Genomic DNA, 21,048 nt, shown 5'->3' with positions numbered 1-21,048 from the left:
ATGTCGGTCTTCTTCTTGAAGATCCATTTGCACCCTACAGTCTTATGACCTGGTACATTCTCAACCAAGTTCCAAACTTGATTGTCATACATGGACTGTATCTCGCTGTCCATTGCCTCTTTCCACTTGGCTGACTCAGGGCCTGCCATGGCTGTTAGGTTCATCCAGACCTATCAGTGTCTCATCACTGATAAGTGTATCACCTTCCGCAGTAATATGGAATCCATAGTAATGCTCAGGTGCATTCCTAACCCTTGTGGAACGCCTCAGAGGTACAGACTTGTCAATTGGCTCAACAGAAGTTTCCTCCTCAAGTTGAGTGCTAGGGTTTGAAGTTCCTTCACCACTTGACTCTTGAATTTCTTCAAGGTCAACTTGCCTCCCACTGTCTCCTTGGCTTATGAACTCTCTCTCTCTCGAAAGAAAGCCCTCCTAGCTACAAAGACCACATTCTCACTAGGTCTGTAGAAGAGGTAACCAAAGGAATTCTGTGGGTAGCCGATGAAAATACACCTCTCACTTCGAGGTTCGAGCTTATCATGAGTCTCGCATCTCACGAAAGCCTCGCAACCCCAAATCTTAATGTGGACTAGTTTGGGTACTTTACCAGTCCACATCTCATGAGGAGTTTTGGCAACTTTCTTTGTGGGAACTAGATTAAGGATATGGGCGGCAGTCTCTAAGGCATACCCCCAAAATGAGATTGGTAGCAAAGCTCGACTCATCATGGAACGAACCATATCCAACAAGGTTCGATTACGCCTCTCAGCTACACGATTCAACTGCGGTGTCCTGGGAGGTGTCATCTGTGAGACAATCCCACATTCCCTAAGATAGTCGAGGAACTCTGAACTAAGATACTCACCACCTCGATCGGATCGAAGCATCTTAATGTTCCTGCCCAATTGATTCTCGACTTCCTGTTTAAACTCTTTAAACCTCTCAAAAGTCTCTGACTTATGCTTGATTAAGTAGACATATCCATATCTACTGTAATCATCAGTAAAAGTCAAATAATAACGATTAGCATCCCTTGTGGCATGTTTGAAGGGCTCACACACATCCGTGTGTATAAGATCCAACAAACCTTCACCCCTCTCACAAGAACCTGTGAAGGGTGACTTTGTCATTTTTCCAAGTAAGCATGATTCGCAACTATCATCTGACTTTAGGTCAAATGACTCCAATACTCCATCCTTTTGGAGTTGGCCTATGCGTTTCTTGCTTATATGTCCAAGACGACAATGCCATCATGATGCTTTATCCAAGTTATTATCATTAACAGAATCAATACACAATACATTATTTCCTAAGTTATCAACCACAGATACAATTTTATACACACCATCACAAGGTAATGCTTTAAAATAAAGAACATTATTAAAGAAAGCATTAATCGAACCAACTTCATTATCAAATGAAAAGGTGAAACCTTGTTTATACAATGCATGAAAGGAAATAATATTTCTTGCCATTTCTGGCGAATAACAACATTTATTCAAATCTAAACTAAACCCACTACTTAGCGATAAAGTATAAACTCCAATCTTGGTGACAGGTAAAGCTTTCCTATTCCCCATGATTAAGTTTATTCTTCCATGCTCCACATTCTCACTTCTTCTTAGTCCCTGCAAATCAGAACATATATGAATACCACAACCGGTATCAAGGACCCCAAGAGTTGGAATGGGGTGAGTTATTAGATAAGATAGTGTAAATACCTGCATGGTTGGGTTTAACTTTCCCATCCTTCACATCTTGCTGGTACTTTGGGCAGTTCCGCTTCCAATGTGACTTTTCATGACAATAGAAGCATTCAGCCTCTTTAGGGTCAGAAGAAGGAGTGACAAAACCTTTCTTGGTTCCACTTGAAGAAGAGCCATCAAGGGTCCTAGCCTCGGTACCCTTCGAAGAGCTCTTCCTCTTCTTCCCTCTACCTTTCCCGATTGCCAAAACCGGGGCGGAGTTTGGAGTAGGAGTGTTAACAACCGACTTACCCTTAAGACCTGTTTCTGCGGTCTTAAGGAGTCCCTGAAGTTTGCTGAGTGTGACCTCTTCCTTATTCATGTGATATATCATGCGGAATTGATCATAGCACGATGGTAAGGAGTGCAAAATGATATCTATTGCAAGCTCCTCAGGGAAGTTCACATTAAGCTTCAGCAACCGATCCACATACCTTTGCATTTTCTGCATGTGGCTCGTGACGGATTCCCCGTCCTTCATCATGGTTGTTATGATAGAGCATATGATTTCATACCTCTCTTGTCGTGCACTTTGATGGTATCTTTCCATCAGATCTTGGTGCATTTCAAAAGGGTAGAAGTCCTCATAGGACTTTTGGAGTTCCGATGTCATGGTGGCCAACATGATGCATGCCACTTTTGTAGCATCCCTTTCATGTGCCCGGAAGTCAGCGATCTCCTGGGGAGTTGCAGTGGTCTCATCAATCTCCTTAAGCTCCTTGTCAAGGACATATTCTTTGTCCTCGTAGCGGGTAATCATCCTGATGTTTCTGATCCATTCATTGAAGTTGGATCCATCAAAAGTGACTTTCCCACACAAGTTCATAAGGGTAAAGGAGCCATTAGGATGAGAGCCAGAAGCAGCATTGTTTGAAGACATCTGAAAGAAGAGAACAAGATTAGTTTAGATATTAAGAGAGTCCTTAATAAAACACCCAAATGTAATATTAAGGCTAGGATCCAATCACAATATATTATAACTTAGAAGAGGTATGTCGTAATCCAAGCTATAACATATTTCAAAGGTAGGTGAATGACGATTCACCAATTTCCACCATGAAAAACGAAATATACATATTAGGTTTTTAATTGGTTCTTAGAAATTCATAGATTCTTTTGAGATTCAATGAACTTTTCAAAGGCATGTTTCAATCTCGAGTGTGCCCTCCAAGTTTTGTGACTGGGATACCGAGGATCACAAAACGAGGTGTGAAGTAACCATGCAAATCACTTGGTACCCTCAAGGTTTATCACTCAATCGATGTGCCGGTAAACCACACACGCTCCACCGATGCTATGGTAAACCTTAAGTCACCCTTTACCTACCTTGTTAAGTCCAAGTTAGTGTGCCGGTTAACCACACACGCTCCACCAACGACTTAACCAAAGTGTAAAGTGTAATTTCATGGATTAGCACCTTACTCACATTTTCCTAAAGTAACTAAGATTGGGAATTTAATAAAAGCATTTAGTTACTTTATAATATTCATCATACTTTTAATGAGAATTTATAAGTCCTTGTCTTACCCGTTCGGCTAACGACCCTCCACCGATCAAGGAAGCGGTGGGTGAGAGTGGACACCCATTAAGTTGCCATTTTATAGGCAACAACCTTATACCCCCCTTATAGACCGACTTCGTGAATGAGGCGTACTAGCGGTAAGACGACTTGACATTATACATATATATATATATATATTAGTAACTTATAATATTATAAAGTATAAGGGTTGAATTTTAACTTTTAAAATTCTAAGGGTTGGAACTAAAGTTTTAATCAAGACTTTACATGTTCCAAAACTTGAGGGCAAGTTTTGTAAACTTCCAAAACTTTTCATTTCTTATAACTTATGAATTAATTGAGTAATAAAAATGAAGACTCTTCATTTTTAAAACTCTTGTGTTCTTTTAATGGCTTTAATAAAAGTGAGACTTTTGGTTTTCCATAACTTGAGGACAAGTTATGGACTCCATTAAAACATATTATGATCATGAATTAAACTACCATGAAGGTTACAAACAATTCCTATGATCATCTAATCTTCATAAGTTCAAGAACATGAATATGAACACTTTCAGGTATCAAAAATTACACTTAAAAAAACTTGTAATTTTAATAATTGCCATTGTAAATGGATTAGCATAAACATTACACCATCTAAAACAAGCTTTAAAACATCAAAACAGTTTAGGGTAATGTTTCTAGTCCATTTCCAGCAACAAATGTGCAAACTTTCATACGAGCAGAAAACAGAAAAACGATTTTTTTTCAAGCTGTTTGCACAAAAAAAAAACAACAACAACAAACGAACCTGGCTCTGATACCACTGATGGGTTTTGAGCATTCTAACACTTCCTAAGTGTACATGCAACCCTAATAACCTTGGATCTATGTTTGTCTAATTATCATGCAAAGTTGAATTCCAAGGTTATATTCCTATCTAGCATACATGGGGAACAAATTTTAACTTGCATGAAAGATAGAATAACTTACCTTGTTGTTGCTTATGATCCTTGAAACCTTGTGAGCCTAGCACCCCAAGTGTGATGCCTCAAATGCTTCACACAACACCAAATGCTTTTGGAATGACTTTAGAGAGAATACACACTTCTAAAATCGGCCTAGCCCTCTTGTTTCTTATGTGTAGCCGATTTTGGTGGAGAATGGGTTTCTTATATAGTGTTGACACATCTAGGGTTACACCATGTAAACCCTAATGTGTCATGACTCTTCATTTCCATGACCCATGGGTTTGTAACTCCCATGGAGCATCCTATGGGTGGAACCCAACTTGATAATCCATGGAGCCTCTTAGCCCACTATATAAGATATGGAAGATTTACATAATCTACCCATATATTTAATTAGTTATCTTTTGATCACTTAATTAATTCTAAATTAATTCTTGATCAAACTAATTAAATAATATTATTAATATATTAGAACTTATATTATATTAATAAACCATAAGTGTTATTTCTCTCATTTTAGTTTATCGAATTGCATGGTGCCATGCAACCCAAATGGACCATGCCGGGTCGGGTCAAGTACATACCAGAAATAGTTATGGACTTATACACCTTATCCAACAGGAGGCTCCAGTTGTGAGGAGTCGAGCCTTCCAGTTGACTACCGAGGAGGCACGCGCCACACCCGATGTGGTGACGGGTATGATTTCTTCTCCCTAGCTTTTATTTTATGTTGTTTATGATATTTATGTGCTATGTTATGTGCTTTGTATAGGATCGTTCCATGTGAACGGTATCCCAGTTCAGGTGTTGTTTGATTCGGGTGCTACCCGATCATTTGTCTCTCTTGCACTTAGCAAGAGGTTCCCTGAGTCTACGGGCATCTTGGATTGCCCTCTAGAGGTCGAGATTGTCGACGACCGATCAGTCCGAGCATCGGAGGTTTTCAGAGATTGTGTTTTGAGGTTGTTCGAGGAGCGCTATCTGGTAGACTTGGTTCCCACACCGTTGCGTGGGAACAAGATCATCATCGGTATGGATTGGTTGATCCCTAATGGGGCTGTGATCGACTGTGCGCAGTAGTTGGTACGTGTCAGGACCCCAAGTGGGGGAGAGCTGGTGATTCAGGGCGAGAGGCCACAGTATGGACCAGCCCTATGCTCAGCAGCAAGGGCTAGGCACTACCTACAGCAGGGTTGCGCCGGATATGTCGCCTATGTCATGGATACCCGGGAGGTGGGTAAGGAGACGGTGAGCGATGTACCGGTGGTGCGAGAATACGCGGATGTATTCCCAGAGGAGCTGCCTGGGATACCTCCGGAGAGACAGGTGGAGTTCAGGATCGAACTGGTCCCTGGTGCTGCCCCGATAACCAAGGCACCGTATCGGTTGGCTCCTCCCGAGATGCAGGAGTTGTCTACACAGCTACAGGAGCTGTTAGGCAAAGGATTTATTAGACCGAGCAGTTCACCCTGGGGAGCCCTGATTTTGTTTGTGAAGAAGAAGGACGGGTCGCATCGGATGTGTATAGATTACCGGGAGCTGAACAAGGTAACGGTGAAGAACCGTTATCCACTCCCGAGGATTGATGATCTTTTCGACTAGCTACAGGGGGCATCTTGGTTTTCCAAGATAGATTTACGTTCAGGCTACCATCAGATGAGGGGCAGAAACGAGGATGTACAGAAGACTGCGTTCCGGACTCGCTATGGCCACTATGAGTTCGTGGTGATGCCCTTCGGGCTCACTAATGCTCCTGCCGCGTTCATGGACCTCATGAACCGCGTATTCAGACCGATGCTGGATCGGTCTGTGATAGTTTTCATCGATGACATCTTGGTTTACTCCAAGACGTAGGAGTAGCACGAGGAGCACTTCTGAGAGGTGTTGGATATCTTGAGGAGGGAGAGCTTGAACGCCAAGTTCTCCAAGTGCGAGTTCTGGTTGCGCGGGGTGCAGTTTCTTGGGCACCTTGTCAACCAGAACGACATTTTGGTTAACCCGGCCAAAGTAGAGGTCGTGATGAGATGGGAGGTTCTGAAGTCTCCATCTGAGATTCAAAGTTTCCTGGGTTTGGCAGACTATTATCGGAGATTTATTCATGATTTCTCCAAGATAGTCGTACCCCTGACCCGACTGACGAAAAAAGTTGTTGTTTTTCGCTGGGGGCCTGAGCAGCAGGCAGCGTTTGAGACATTGAGACAGAGACTATGCGAGGCGTTGATCCTCGCCCTGCCGGAGGGCGTGGAGGATTTTGTGGTGTACTGCGATGCGTCCATTTCGGTTTTGGGCGCAGTACTGATGCAGAGAGGGCACGTCATCGCCTACGCCTCGAGGCAACTGAAGCCTCACGAGGCGAACTACCCGACGCACGATTTGGAGTTGGGGGCGGTTGTTTTCGCCCTCAAGATTTGGCGACACTACCTCTATGGGGTCCGTTGTACCATTTACACGGATCACAAGAGTCTGAGGTACCTTATGGACCAGCCGAATCTGAACATGAGGCAGCGTCGGTGGCTAGATGTGGTGAAGGATTACGATTGTGAGATCCTCTACCACCCGGGGAAGACCAATGTGGTGGCCGATGCTCTTAGGCGCAAGGATGCCCCGATCAGAGACGTTTGCTTGCGGATGACAGTGGTGACTCCGCTTCTGGAGCAGATCCGAGAGGCCCAACAGGAGGCTATGAAGGAGGAACATCGGAAGAGCGAGTGTATTGTGGGACATGTTCCCTCCTTCGACTACGATATTCGTGGGTTGTTGACGCTACATCGTAGGGTGTGAGTTCCCTATCATGGGGGTGTGCGTCAGGTTCTGATGGAGGAGGCGCACAAATCCAGGTTTTCTATTCATCCCGGGGCGACAAAGATGTATAGGGATCTTCGCCCTGGTTACTGGTGGCCCTACATGAAGTGGGATGTAGCATGGTATGTAGAGCGGTGCTTGACCTGCAGGAAGGTCAAGGCCGAGCACCAGAGGCCACACAGCAAGATGCAGCCGCTAGATATTCCCATGTGGAAATGGGAGGATATTACCATGGATTTCATCACCAAGCTTCCATGGACCGCGCGGGGAGTGGATTCCATATGTGTCATCGTGGATCGGTTGACCAAGAGTGCCCATTTCATACCGATCCAAGAGAGCATTTCGGCCGAGAAGCTGGCCGGTATTTATATTCGAGAGGTTGTAGCCCAACACGGAGTGCCAGTCTCTGTGATTTCTGACAGAGATGTGCGGTTCACATCCAGATTCTGGAAGAAATTCCACGACAAGTTGGGTACTCGTCTGCACTTTAGCACCGCTTTTCACCCGCAGACGGATGGTCAGAGCGAGTGGACCATCCAGACTCTGGAGGATATGCTGCGGGCATGCGTTTTAGACTTCGGTGGTAGCGATACCTACCTTCCATTAGCTGAGTTCTCCTACAACAACAGCTACCACGCGAGTATCGATTTTCCTCCCTTCGAGATGTTATACGGGAGGAAGTGCAGGACCCCGATTTGCTGGGGTGAGGTGGGGCAGAGAGTCATGGGGAGTACCGAAGTGGTACACAAGACTACAGAGAGCATGGAGCAGGTCAGGAGCAGGCTTCAGACTGCCCAGAGTCGGTAGAAAAGTTATGCCGACAAGCGTCATTTGGACCTGGAATTCCAGGTCGGGGATATGGTCCTCCTGAAGGTGTCACCTTGGAAAGGTGTCATCCGGTTCGGGAAGCGAGGCAAGTTGGGCCCCAGGTACATCGGTCCTTTTAGGGTTGCTGCCCGGGTGGGCAAGGTGGCATATAGGCTGGATCTTCCAGCCGAGCTTAGTCAGATTCATAGCACCTTTCACGTCTCCCAGCTGCGGAAATGCTTAGTAGACGACTCTGCAGTGGTACTGTTGGATAAGGTGTCTAAGTCCATAACTATATATGGTATGTACTTGACCCGACCCGGCATGGTCCATTTGGGTTGCATGGCATCATGCATTTGGATAGACTAAATAAGATAATTAACACTTGTGGTTTATTAATATATTATAAGTTCTAATATATTAATAGTATTATTTAATTAGTATTGATCAAAGATTAATTTGGAATTAATTAAGTGATCAAAAGAAGACTAATTAAATATATGGGTTGATTATGTAAATCATCCATAACTTGTATAGTGGGCTAAAGGCTCCATGGGTTATCAAGTTGGCCAAAGGTCCATAGGATGCTCCATGGGAGTTACAAACCCATGGGTCATGGAAATGAAGAGTCATGTTACATTAGGGTTTACATGGTGTAACCCTAAATGTAACACACTATATAAAGAACATGTTAACCACCAAAATCGGCTACACTAGAAAGAAAGAGGGCTAGGCCGATTTTTAGAAGTGTTCTACATACTCTCAAAGTCATTCCAAAGCATTTGGTGTTGTGTGAAACATTTGAGGCATCACACTTGGGGTGCTAGGCTCTCAAGGTTTTCAAGGAATCAAATTAACTACAAGGTATGTAATTCTAGCCATCTTTTATGTTTAAAGTTCCCCATGTCTGCTAGATAGGTTTATGAACCTTGGAAAACGTATTTTGCATGTATTTTAGACAAACATGGATCCAAGGTTTTCTAGGGTTGCATGTACACTTAGGAGTGTTAGAATGCTCAAAACCCATCAGGTACCTCTCGAGAATATTCAGGTGGATGATAGTCTGAACTACATAGAGCGACCAATAGCCATTCTGGATAGGAAGACGAAGGCGCTGAGGAACAAGGAAGTAGAGCTGGTAAAGGTGCAGTGGCAGCACCGCAAAGGCTCAGAATGGACTTGGGAGCCGGAGGATGAGATGAGAGAGCACTACCCCGAGCTATTTTCAGCAGTTGCAACGGACTTCCAGGACGAAGTCTAATTCAAGTGGGGGAGATTTGTAGCATCCGAGATTTTCCAGGTATTATTATTGATCATCTTAATTGAAGTATGGAATGGTTTGGTTTGGGCTTTGACCTTTGGGATTTATTAGAGGGCTGGGGAAGCTTCTTATGTGACAACCGTCAAATTTCGGTCAATTCAAAGTCAATAAGTCAAACCGGTCAACTCCAATAACCCTTGTATGCTAGGGTTTACGTTATGTAATCACTATACAATTCGATATTTTAATGAGAAATCCTCATTTGGAAAGTTCATGTGTTTGATTTTCCTTAGCCTTAACAGTGCTAAACAACGAACCAAAGCGATAAAACACTATTGCACAATCATCGGGATTGTGTACGACACTAAAACACGGTTTAATGGGGTTTACGAACCTTGCGTTGTGAAGCCGGACACTCAAATTAATCACAAACGAAACCTCTCTAAATCGTTTTCACTCTATCTCTTTCTAATTGAAATCTCTCCCAAATCTCTCTCAAAAGTTCCTTTAATTTTTTGTAATCATTCGGGCCATCCCGACCCTTAACTGGGTCAAAAACCACTTGAAACGGGGTAAAAACGGGTAAAATAGGCTTAAGGACCCAAAACTGAAGCTTCAGGACCGAAGTCCCTGTCATAAAGGAAGACGACACACATTTGTCTGTCGTAAACTTACGACTCGCGTGTTGAGGACACGCAATGAGTATCAAGGAAGCCCCTGTCATAAAAGAAGACGACATGCATGTTTGCGTGTCATAATTTTTCCGGTTTTTTCGACTACGACTTCGTTTTAACTCCGTTTTTCATTATTTTAACGTGGGATTTTCACCCAAAACTTTATTTTATAAACTAAGGCCCCAAAATATATAAATCTCCAGGGTTTTTATAAAAATGTATTAAAAGAATTGGTGGTTGGACTAATTATTGAGGGAATATTTGCTTTTCCTTATTTTATGACAAAAGCAAGCCACCACCACCTCACTCTATGATCATCCACTCTTTCCCACTACTCCTTGTCTCCTTAGTGGACCTTTACAGCCAATCTCCAGCTCTTCCCACGTTCTAAGAGCTGGAGGATTGATCCTCTCTCCTCATTCTCCATAAAAACTCTTTCATTCTACACTTAGCAACCAAGAACACTCTCCAAAATTCTCTCATCTTTTCTCTTAACTTCAAGAACTTCAAGGCTTTCTCCAGGGATTTCTTTCTTCAATTAGTAAGTATCTTCATCATTCACATAATTATTAAACTCCATTCTACTCAAATTATTGATATCTTACACAAGTTCCATCTTATTCGGTGTTAGATTTTCGAATCATCAAGACATCTTCTTAGTGTTCTTGAGTTGAACACTTCCTCTCTCTCACTTTCATCTACTGAAACCACATAAGGTGAGTTCATACCCATACATTTACATGTTTTTCTTAAGTTTTAAGGGGGGAATACAAGTAAAATCATCAAGAACACAATTAAACTTTTTCTAACATATTGCATCAGAAACGATGGACGTTAATCACGGACTGTTTTGGTCAACTTAAAAATTTTAGTTTCCAAAACTGTTTCAGGTGCAAGTAGTTCAAACTCTTAGCTTTAAAATGACTACTTGCACATCTCCAAATGATTTTTCTACAATTAATGGTAATTTTTACAAAACTGCCTGTCATTTCAGAGGCAAACCCGGACCAGTCTGTGATTATGAACATTTTCACCTCTGTTAGAGATCACTAAAAATCATGATAAAATTCATGAAAAAACTAGACTCATATTCCAAACTCTCAAAATTTGCGGATTTGGATTTAGAGCTGTGATGATTTTTCTATAAATTTTCTAAGAACGGTAACAGAAACTGTTTTTAACGAAAAGTTACTGTTAATTTCATTTCACCTTGTAACATGTTGAGCAAAGTGTATATCTTTATGTGACTATATGTTACTGCAATATATGACATTTTATCTTAATATTTAGACACACATCAGTTTACAAATGGATTTGGTCATATAAAATATAAAGAATAACAAGTGATTATAATCAAAGTACAATCGATACATTCAAACATTAAATAAACTATTTTGAATATAGTTTGCATACATTACCACGTACTACCCTTGGTTGATAAACCATAATAGGTATAGTTTATGATACATTACATAACACATACATTTAAAAAGGGTACATTTATACAAAGGATATTTTCATTAAGCAAGGTACGGCCATACGGTACCAAGTTTTCATAACACGTAATTCCGTTAATGACTTTGTGAGACATTTACTTCAAATTACCATTAAGTCTTGTATTGTAACCAGAGTCTCCTTGAGGGAGAGCGTGATACTTGTGTATAGATCTATATTGGGTTTGACAAACCCACACCTAAACTGCATGCAACAGTTAGACCGATAGGTCTGGGGTGACAAATGTCATAACATTTCCGACGCCTGAAGAACGTCGTTTTAGGCAACCGTGGTCATAGTATGGTTATAATAAACTCACATAAAGTATTAACAAACATTGGAATTTACGGGGACTTCATTAAAATTTAACGAGTTTATGTCGATTTAAACTTGCATTGTTTTACTATAAATATGACAAATTACTTGTACATTTCGGTCTTTGGGTTTTAAGACTACATTTACACATTAAGGAAAATATTGGATTTTTCTAACACAAATACTACTTTTACAAACGAAAAGCTTATGAACTCACCAACCTTTGTGTTGACACTTTTTTCAAAAACTTGTATTCTCAGGAAATCATTAAACAGGTAATCAAGTGCTTTTGAGGATGGGACGCTAAGGCGTCTACTATTTCATTTTTTATCAACATATTGTGATTGATTCGTAAACATGTAATTCATACAATGATGTAAATTTTTTTATATATATGTTGGTTGTGTTTGCTTGAATTACTATTACAATTGCTGTTATGATACTATACATGAAGTCCTCCACCCCCGGACGTTTTCGCCATCCTTGGTTTGGGGGTGTGACATCTTACGCGGGGCGTACATTGCCAAGTACGCCCAGCGTACTCGTGAGAGTGAACCGCGGAGGCCATGCACGTACGCCCAGCGTACGTGTGCAGCTGCTTAAACCCTAAAATTTAGGGTTTACTCCCTATATATAGAACATTACCCCTGTTTGTTCAGCCTCCCTTCACCCTTATACAGCCTCCACGAAAACCCTAGCCTACTTTTGTGTGTTCTTGTGATTTAGGAGGTATTTAAGCGTATTTTGGTGTAGTGTTGGTGCTTTGGAAGAGAAAGGAGCTTGAAGAAGGAGCAAGGATCCACCAAGAGCTTGTAGATCCAGGAGATTAGCACCATCTCTGACTTATTTGAGGTATCAAGTTCCAACCTTGGCCATTATATTCTTAGATTTGTTTATGGGGGGTGTTTAAAGTTACTTTTGGACTCCATTGTTGAGGCTTTTTGCATCTTAATGATTTCAGACCAAAATAGTTGTCCTTTTGGGATCTTAGAGGCACTAAGAGTCATAAAAATAGGACCTTGGTGGTTAAGCCACAACCATGCAAGTGTTAGTGGGTCTTAAAGTTTGTTAGAAGGACCAAAATCATGTTTTGACCCCCAACCATGCATGCAAGCACATAAAGTTCATGACTTTATGGTCTAAGAGGTCTTAAAGGACCTGGATCTGCATTTTGGACGTTAAGACTTAATGGATTAAGTCATAGTGAAGTCCCAAAGAAGTTGGCCAGTACGCTGGGCGTACTTCCTAGTACGTCGCGCGTACTGGGTCAACTCCCCATTGTGGTCAAGGCAAGCGTACGCTGGGCGTACGTGCCAAGTACGCCGCGCGTACGCATGCAGAATGGATGTTTTGGGCTTTTGGGCCCCGTGGCCCACTGTGAAGTAAAAGTTTGGACTTAAGAATCTGGAATTAGAGTATTGGGCCTTTTGGACCATGATTGGACCCTTTGGAATTACTATATTAGGACTCGGAACTTTTTGGGCCCATTTGGGGGTTAAGGCCCGATTCAGAAATTAGGCTATTAGTGGGCCCTTAGGGAATCCTTGATGAGCCATAGAAGGGCTGGGCTTAATAAACTAGAATTGGGACTTATGAATGTTCCAATCGGACCGAGGGGTAAAATGGTCATTTTACCCTAAGTGACGTTCTAGATGCTGACTAAGTATTATTATGATTAGGATAGCCGGGAGTCATCGGAGCAACAGTTAGAGGTTACTTCCCGTGAGATTCGACACTCAGCTTGGCGAGGTGAGTTACCTTCCATTAGAAGTGGATCTAAGGCCACAATGTCGGCCCACTGGTAGGAGTTCGTAATTAGAAAATTGTCAATGTGATAATTATTTGGTATGCCACTATCTGTTATGTTATATGTGCCAGTATATTATGATTTTATATGGTAGTGGTAGGGGTGAAATAGTCCTCGATATCCGGTTGAAATAGACCGAAGGGGAGGCCAACACCCAGATATGCTAGGCAACTATCCGGTTGAAATAGACCGAAAGGGGAGGCCAGCACCCAGATATGCTAGGCAACTATCCGGTTGAAATAGACCGAAGGGGAGGCCAACGCCCAGATATGATTGGCTAGATATGTTATTGTGTGGTATGTGGTATGATGGGGGAACTCACTAAGCTTTGTGCTTACAGTTTTCAGTTTTGTTTCAGGTACCTCTTCCACGAAGGGGAAGGAGCCGGCACGGTAGCAGCACATCACACACACATGATTTCCGCATTTTGAGATTCATGAGATTTGTACTCTGACATTATTACTACTTTCTGTTACGATTTGAGACATGTGTTTATGGTATGATGACTTGAACGATGATGACGTTGTTTTTCAGTAAATGATTTTATAATTATTACTTTAAAAAAACGAAAATTTTGGTTGTAAAAATTGGGGTGTTACATATCTCATTAGCCTCTCATGGCTATGCTCGAATAAGACCTTCCGGTCAATGTGTCTCAGTGGGACCCTCCGGTCCTAACTCAGTAAGCTCAGTATAATACACAACATAAATCACAAAGACATAATGCAGGATATCAGAATAATCAATATAAGCACATAAGACCCTCCGGTCACACGAAGATTACCACTCTAGGTAAGTATAGTGAGAAGACTCACCTCGTAAGCAAGCAAGCAAATAAACCTCGTACACGAATCACTGATCTAGCCTACGCCTAACACATATGATAATTATCTCTAATTAACACTCCAATCACAACTCTTAATAAACCAAATGCTATCGAAAATTAGATTTTTTCCTAGTAAATTAATGTATTTGTCGGTAAAACCCTTTAATGAAGAATTTTGTAACGAAAATTGTGTATCGAAAATTAGACTTTTTCCTATTACCCAACACCTAAATTTGTGCAACCTCTGGTTTTTCTTTCTAGGTCCGCCACTAGCTATAATATATAAACTTCCATGGTACAATACCTTCATAAGAAAAGAAGAAAAACTCCAAATACAATTCTATATTAAATTTTATAAATGAAAAGTATTATAGTGTAATACACATATATGAAAGTATGTTATTATTTCTTACATTGGCCCTATATAACAAAAATGTAAATCATTGTAGTTGATCGGTCCAAATTCCTCTTTGGGGTGTTCTGCATTTCATTAGCTTTTGTTGGAATTCTATTTTCAATTCCATTCGGTTCCTGTGTTTGGTTGGAAAAATAGAAAGAACTGAATTTCTATAAAATATCATGAAAAGTGTCATTGGAATGAAATGAAAAAAGCTTCCAATATCACAAAGAATTAAATTCCCAAACTCATGATTTAATAAAACTTCTATTTTGACAAAACTAGCTGATAATGGATAGCTGGTAATGTTTTGTAATTTTGTTAAACGTTATGTGATATCTTTTAGATTTGGATCATTTTGTTTAAACTAAATATTAAAAGTTTGTAGCGTCAAATAAATTTTTTTGTTCAAAACGAAACGTTTTGTCAAACACTAGAAGCTCCCAAACGCAGTGCTCACCTTATCTCCCCATATTCTTAACCGGCGTTGCAAAATATTTTTGGAAGGGATGAAATTTGTCAAAGGAAATAGAATTTAAAGAAATTGAAAATTGTTTTGTGTATGATTTGACATGGAATGGAATCAATGTTTTATTTGGCTGACATTGAGTTGAATCGGTTTTTATTTGGTTTGTACATATTTATCAAAGGAACTAAAAAGTAGATTATATAAGTTGAAAATATATAAGTTTTAAACAATGTTCTAAAAAGTTTGTTGTTCGTCGTGACTCCAAGGCTTGTATTTGACAACGTATTTTAACAAAATGTCACCTTAAATCATATATGTATATAAATAATGAATAATAATAGGAAATATATATAAAATTATTAATTGAATACAAAATAGACGCCTTAAGTCACGCCTTACAAACGACATGACACCCTTCATAAAAGCTTGAGGGTTTACATGGCCGTCAAGTCACACCTAACGTTATTTACTTTATCTTGAACTAATTTGAATGACTTTTTATTATACGAAAAGTTATAAAAGATTATCCATCGTAATTGCATTATGAAAAATTAAATTACTTTCTATCTTTTATGTCTATAATTATTCCTACCCACTAAAATTATAACAAATCACCATTCAATTTAATTTTATTTGATATATTCCCAATATAGTCTTAATGAGTTAGTTAAAAAAGTGAGTTAAAAATATGGAATGATGACACTTGTCATAATTTTATTTGGCAAGAACATTTATAGGTACAAAAAAATAAGAAGCAATTTAATTTCTATTGCATTATTGAGAGGGGAAAAAACTATTTATGAGGTATAAATTAGCAATTAGTTCTAGCTCTCGAAAGAAATGAGATATTGTTGGTAAGTTATGAGTTTTGAATATTGTTTTTGGCTATTTCAGCATCAATGCCCCATTGCCCATCCCAATCTGTGTATTTTGCAAACCTTCCGGACAAAACTCTTGATCCCAATCAAACAACAAATCTGAAACCATTTCGACCCAATCAACTTTTTATCATCCCCTACGATAGTTTGTATAGACTTGGTTACCCATATATGTCATTAACACCTTACAGAATTGACATAAACATAATAATTACCATAATGTTACATAGAATCAGTCATCACCAACAAAAAAAAAAAAAAATTCAAAAAAACCAAAAATAGACACGATCAACAAGTGATGACCAAATGAATATCACAAAGTTTAAGCCCAACACCTCAAAAGTCTCTCATTCTCTTTTCTTTTATTATCCATGTCTTGTTAAAGAACCATAAAAGAAAAATCAAAAAACTACTAGGATTTTGCTTACAAATTCTAGAGAACAAAGGCTTGATCTCATCCTTGACCTTGAAGATTTGAATCTTTTTCCCACCAAAAGGGAAAGAGACTCTCTACAGATTTTACTTCCCTCCTTCCTTACAACCAGATTTGGTAGTAGCTTTTCTTCTACCACGGTTTCCAGTTGAGCTGCCCCTGGTTTTTGCAGGTGCAGGCTGGGAAGAACGAGCTGGCAAACTATGCACACCAACCAAAGCAGGGAACCCAACAGCAGGGATTCTACAAAAAACAATCACAAATCAATACAATTTCACTTCAATGGTAGATATGGGATGAAAGTTATAGATGTGATACATACCCAATAAGAGCACAGCAGACTCCTGCTTGGTTGTGGAAGCATTGTATGCCTTACTACTATGTAATGAAAAACGTAGTGCTTGATTTTCTGCCATGAAACATTGGAGCATCGAACTTAATCTCTTGCATTCCGCTTCATAGTATCTACTTTTCATCTCTAAATCTTTTACGTACATCTTTTTCCTCTCTCGAGATCTTAGAGCTGCATCTTTGTTCCTCAGTTGCCTGAAACAGTCATTTGTTGCTTAATCGAAGTCAACTATGATGATGAATTGAAGCAATACTTAAATTGAGATGACAAATGGTAACTTCGAATATTGCTAATATGTAATTTGCCGAGATATTGGTAATAGCATACAGATCATGATCGAAATTCGAAATCAAGCATGAAAACTTACAATTTAAGCTAGATCTAGGAAGATACTTCCTTCAACGTTTTTTAAAACCAAAACAAAATACGAAAGACTAGTTAATCATAAATACCTTTTACGCTTCTTGTCGAGGGGATCATTGGGATCATCATCGGAATTCTCCTTTTCTTCTTTGTGATCAACGATAGCTTCGTTGTTCTGATCCTCCACCGAATTATCTCCATCAGAAATATCGACAACTTCACCGGACTTTTCGACGTCTAAAGGCGAATCAAGCAAAATATCATGGAAGAACACATCGACCGCATCCTGAACCGAGTTCAACGCATCAGCGTTGTGAATTTCGTCGTCATCGTTTAAAAGCAACTGTTCGATATCATCGACAGACAAAGGAGACTGGCTGTTGGCGTGATTTGGTGATGAAATTGGAAGGATAGGGTTAGGGGAGGGATCGGAGAAACTGGCATCAAAGTCAAAGAGGTTGTCCCAATCGATTTGCTCTTCCATAGAAAGATTTACATGGAGAAGGGTTGTTTTTTGAAGAAGATTTGTGAGGGAGGTTATGTATATGGAACAAGGGGCGGAAGGTTCCAGGAAATCAATATTTGGGAATTAGGGATTTTCCGTTTCAATCTTATTGACGAAGGAAACCGCGTGTCACTCATCCAATCAGAATTCACCATTTCATCATGCATTTGCAAGGGTTTTGAGTTTTGAAAGCCCGTTACAATTACAAAATAGGGTAATGTTTGTTAGTTTTTTATTTATTTATTATGTTTTCTTTAGATTGCAAAACTTTTCTTTTATTAAATTTGTACATGGGTTTTTTTTGTCATAACATTACAGTATATGAATGCTAGACTTGATTGAAGATCTTCATCATTTTCAATGTTAGGAAAACCAAAAGTATCAAAAGCAAATTGTATAAATACATGTTATTATCTATATACGCTTTTTCGTATTTTACAACTTTATACAAGACAGGTTTAAGATTGTTTGTCCTACAGGGAAACATACATTCTTCAAGCCCACAAGTCATGAAACCCTTTTAGATCTTTCCTCCAAAGGGCTAGTTGTTGATGATTTTATATCACTAATGTTATTTAAATGTAATGGGTTAATTTGTTGATCAATGTCACTTTGACAATTATTAAACAAATCGGTATGGTGTGGAGTGCACGTTTGTTTAATTTTATCTTTGTTGAAAGTATACTGTTATTTAGGGGTGAAGCCCCTAAACCGATGGGGGTCCGGGGGCAGCGCCCCTGGGAGCGGGGTCCAAGGGGCAGAGCCCCTCATAAATCCGGATTTTTTATAAATGTACCCGGTTTTGTGATCCATATTCTAGACCCGGATTTAAGGTTGTTTATGACCGTTTGTGGACAGTTTTAGGACATAAAACTGTCATGTGGCAGTTTTAAGACAAGAAGTTTTTTCTGTTATATAATCATATACGGATCTGTGGTTGGTACAGTTCTTCTTCATAACATCAAAACATTCTCTTTTCTGTTGTCTCTCAATTCTGAGTCTTATCCGATTAAAGATTGGGAGTACCACCCAAATACTTTAATCTGAAAGTGAAAACCACAATTCTCAGAATTTCCAAGCTTTTTCTATATCCCAATTCTTACACTAGTCACGAAGTTCACGGGTACTTCTTTATTAGCGGAAACTCCACCACACCAAAATACATCAAAAAGAAAGTCCTTAATCATGTCATGGTACTTAAAACGTGGAGCTATGTACAATTTATTGCATGCTCCAAAAATAAGTTTAAACATACCTTACGACAAACTTGACATATTCCATCAACCGGAAATAATGACGTCATGAGGTGATACCTAAGGATAATATAATGTTCCGAAAACGACATATGTTGGCCTAGACCATCAATAGAGATAACAACAAAAATTCAAAGCATGCGTTGCTCTTCAACACTAAAATATTAAAAATTCTAAGCCCGATGCTCTAAAATATTGAAATATTGTTTTGTGTGCTTCCTTATTATAACTTGTTAAATATATTACGCTTATATCAATTTATCAATTCATACCGTATATAGTTTAACCATTTAATTGACCTCTTAGCATCTTTTATCATTTTATTCAAATTTTTATAAATATTTAAAATAATAACAAAATGTTTCATTATTTTTGCAATTAACCTTATTTGTTAAATTTGTCAAATATTTATTACATTTTTATTTACTAAATTTTCTACGGCTTACATAAAATGCTAAAAGTCTTATATTCTAATAATACATTTCTAAAAGTGATTAATATATATATATATATATATATATATATATATATATATATATATATATATGGAAATAATCAAATGAGAACATCTAAAAGGTTGAGAACGCGAAAACACTTCTGTGACAATCATTCTATAAGGTAAATTAGACATTTTTCATTTAAATTAAATTTTAACATATTAATATTAAATTATGATTTCCTTAAATCTGGCGATAATTAAAGTAACTACCTAAAAAGTGAATTAATCATTTTTTTTTCTTTTTTCGTTAATAAAAATATTTTTTTTATCAGATTTCTTTTTTTAAAACGAGGCTTTTGAATATTCATACTTTTTTTATCTAACTATTTTTTTATATAAAAAAACAACCTTTTTTCAACTGATTCATACAAAATCTCATTTAGAAGTGAATAATACACAATATAAATTTACCAATTTATTGAATTAGTTTTCTTTAATCATATTTTTTACAGTTATATTCAAACATGAATAAAATATATATTGCTGTTTATGAATACAATTGTAATCATAAATGAATAAAACAAAATATGAAAATAAAAAATCAAATATAATTGTAACTGTAAAATATTAAAACACTTCAATTATATTCGGAAAACAACGAACAATGTAGTGAATAAAGTACTAATGTTATATTCATAAATAATGAAACACTTCATAAATGAATATATATATATATATATATATATATATATATATATATATATATATATATATATATATATATATAACAATTATATTCATAAATGATTAAAATACTTCGTACATGACTGTATATATATATAACAATTATCTTCACAAATGATAAACACACTCCAGAGAAAAAAAATCGCAACAAGAAATATGAAAATAGAGATCCCAAGTGCCCATCTAACCCATGAAAATTCGTCACATTCGTTGCACTTCGTTCGTCCTGTTACATAGTTAATAAGCCAAAAAACAACAAATTAATACCCAAACGAAAATGATTATAATCAAATACAAATGCAAAACCAAACCTATTGTATTTTCCGTCATTTTAATCGTTGGTAAATAAGATTATAAGTAAATCACTTGTTAATTTGCCACACATTATTCCAAATTCTAATTCATGTTTTAATCATCTATGATTATATAACCATATTCCCTATCATAGAACTAAATCTATGATTAGTAAAAGAAAAACAAACACTAACAATAATTGCAAAACCAAATTTTACTAATAATATTTCAAAAAAAGAGATCAATTGTAGATAAAAGAAAAAAAATGAATAAAATGCATCAAAATAAAGTTAATACAAGAAAAGAGATGTTTGGTTTTTTATGAACATCTACCTAATGTTATAAACTGAGAACCAATAGAAGAACCAAAAGGCAAACATGTTGATTCCTCTTTTCTTAATTCACAACACCCAAAACAAATGCATCAATTCAAAATACACAGTCGATTAGCTTAGTAATCAATCCTACAATATTGTAAAAAAACAGATGTTAACTAAAATCAATGATGCAAAGTCAGGTGGGCCTTCCAAATTTATAGAATTAAAAATGAAGAAAATAGGATGTGTGCATACCGGTGACGAGAAGGACGACGGAATAGGTCTGATAGTCGGCGAACCTTAGGTGTGGGAAAAGTTTGACGAATGACGAGTCACAAAAAACCCTAGTTCCTCAATTCTTTTCAGATTGCCATTAGCGAGAAAGGAACTTTCTATCACTG

General features: G+C 38.3%; 1 protein-coding gene and 1 long non-coding RNA gene across 2 annotated transcripts; one reads left to right on the top strand and one right to left on the bottom strand.

Moving 5' to 3' along the window:
* Positions 1-9,980: 9,980 nt before the first annotated feature.
* Positions 9,981-11,939, top strand: LOC145156226 (uncharacterized). Its single transcript, XR_013736549.1, has 3 exons — positions 9,981-10,302; positions 10,393-10,477; positions 11,831-11,939. It is a non-coding gene; the product is annotated as an uncharacterized LOC145156226 (long non-coding RNA).
* A 4,180-nt stretch (positions 11,940-16,119) lies between these two features.
* BZIP60 (basic region/leucine zipper motif 60) lies at positions 16,120-17,690 on the bottom strand. Its single transcript, XM_079077669.1, has 3 exons — positions 17,185-17,690; positions 16,703-16,926; positions 16,120-16,623 (listed from the first exon to the last, which is right to left on the bottom strand). Exons 1-3 carry the CDS (start codon positions 17,577-17,579, stop codon positions 16,349-16,351), a joined length of 894 nt encoding a protein of 297 aa, XP_078933795.1. The 5' UTR covers positions 17,580-17,690; the 3' UTR covers positions 16,120-16,348.
* Positions 17,691-21,048: the final 3,358 nt, after the last annotated feature.

The sequence above is a fragment of the Lactuca virosa genome, chromosome 2 (assembly GCF_052849685.1).
Source record: "Lactuca virosa cultivar CGN04683 chromosome 2, Lactuca_virosa_CGN04683_v6, whole genome shotgun sequence".
Classification (NCBI taxonomy): Eukaryota; Viridiplantae; Streptophyta; class Magnoliopsida; order Asterales; family Asteraceae; genus Lactuca; species Lactuca virosa.
Note: the sequence above shows the minus strand (reverse complement) of the source record. Positions and strands in the feature narration are given on the sequence as shown.

Excerpts from the sequence above, each read along its gene's own strand:
- BZIP60 (XM_079077669.1), bottom strand. The coding sequence starts at position 17,579 with ATGGAAGAGCAAATCGATTGGGACAACCTCTTTGACTTTGATGCCAGT. Across the intron at positions 16,927-17,184 it reads CTCGACAAGAAGCGTAAAAG|GCAACTGAGGAACAAAGATG; the intron begins GTATTTATGATT and ends TGACTGTTTCAG. Across the intron at positions 16,624-16,702 it reads GTCTGCTGTGCTCTTATTGG|AATCCCTGCTGTTGGGTTCC; the intron begins GTATGTATCACA and ends TGTTTTTTGTAG.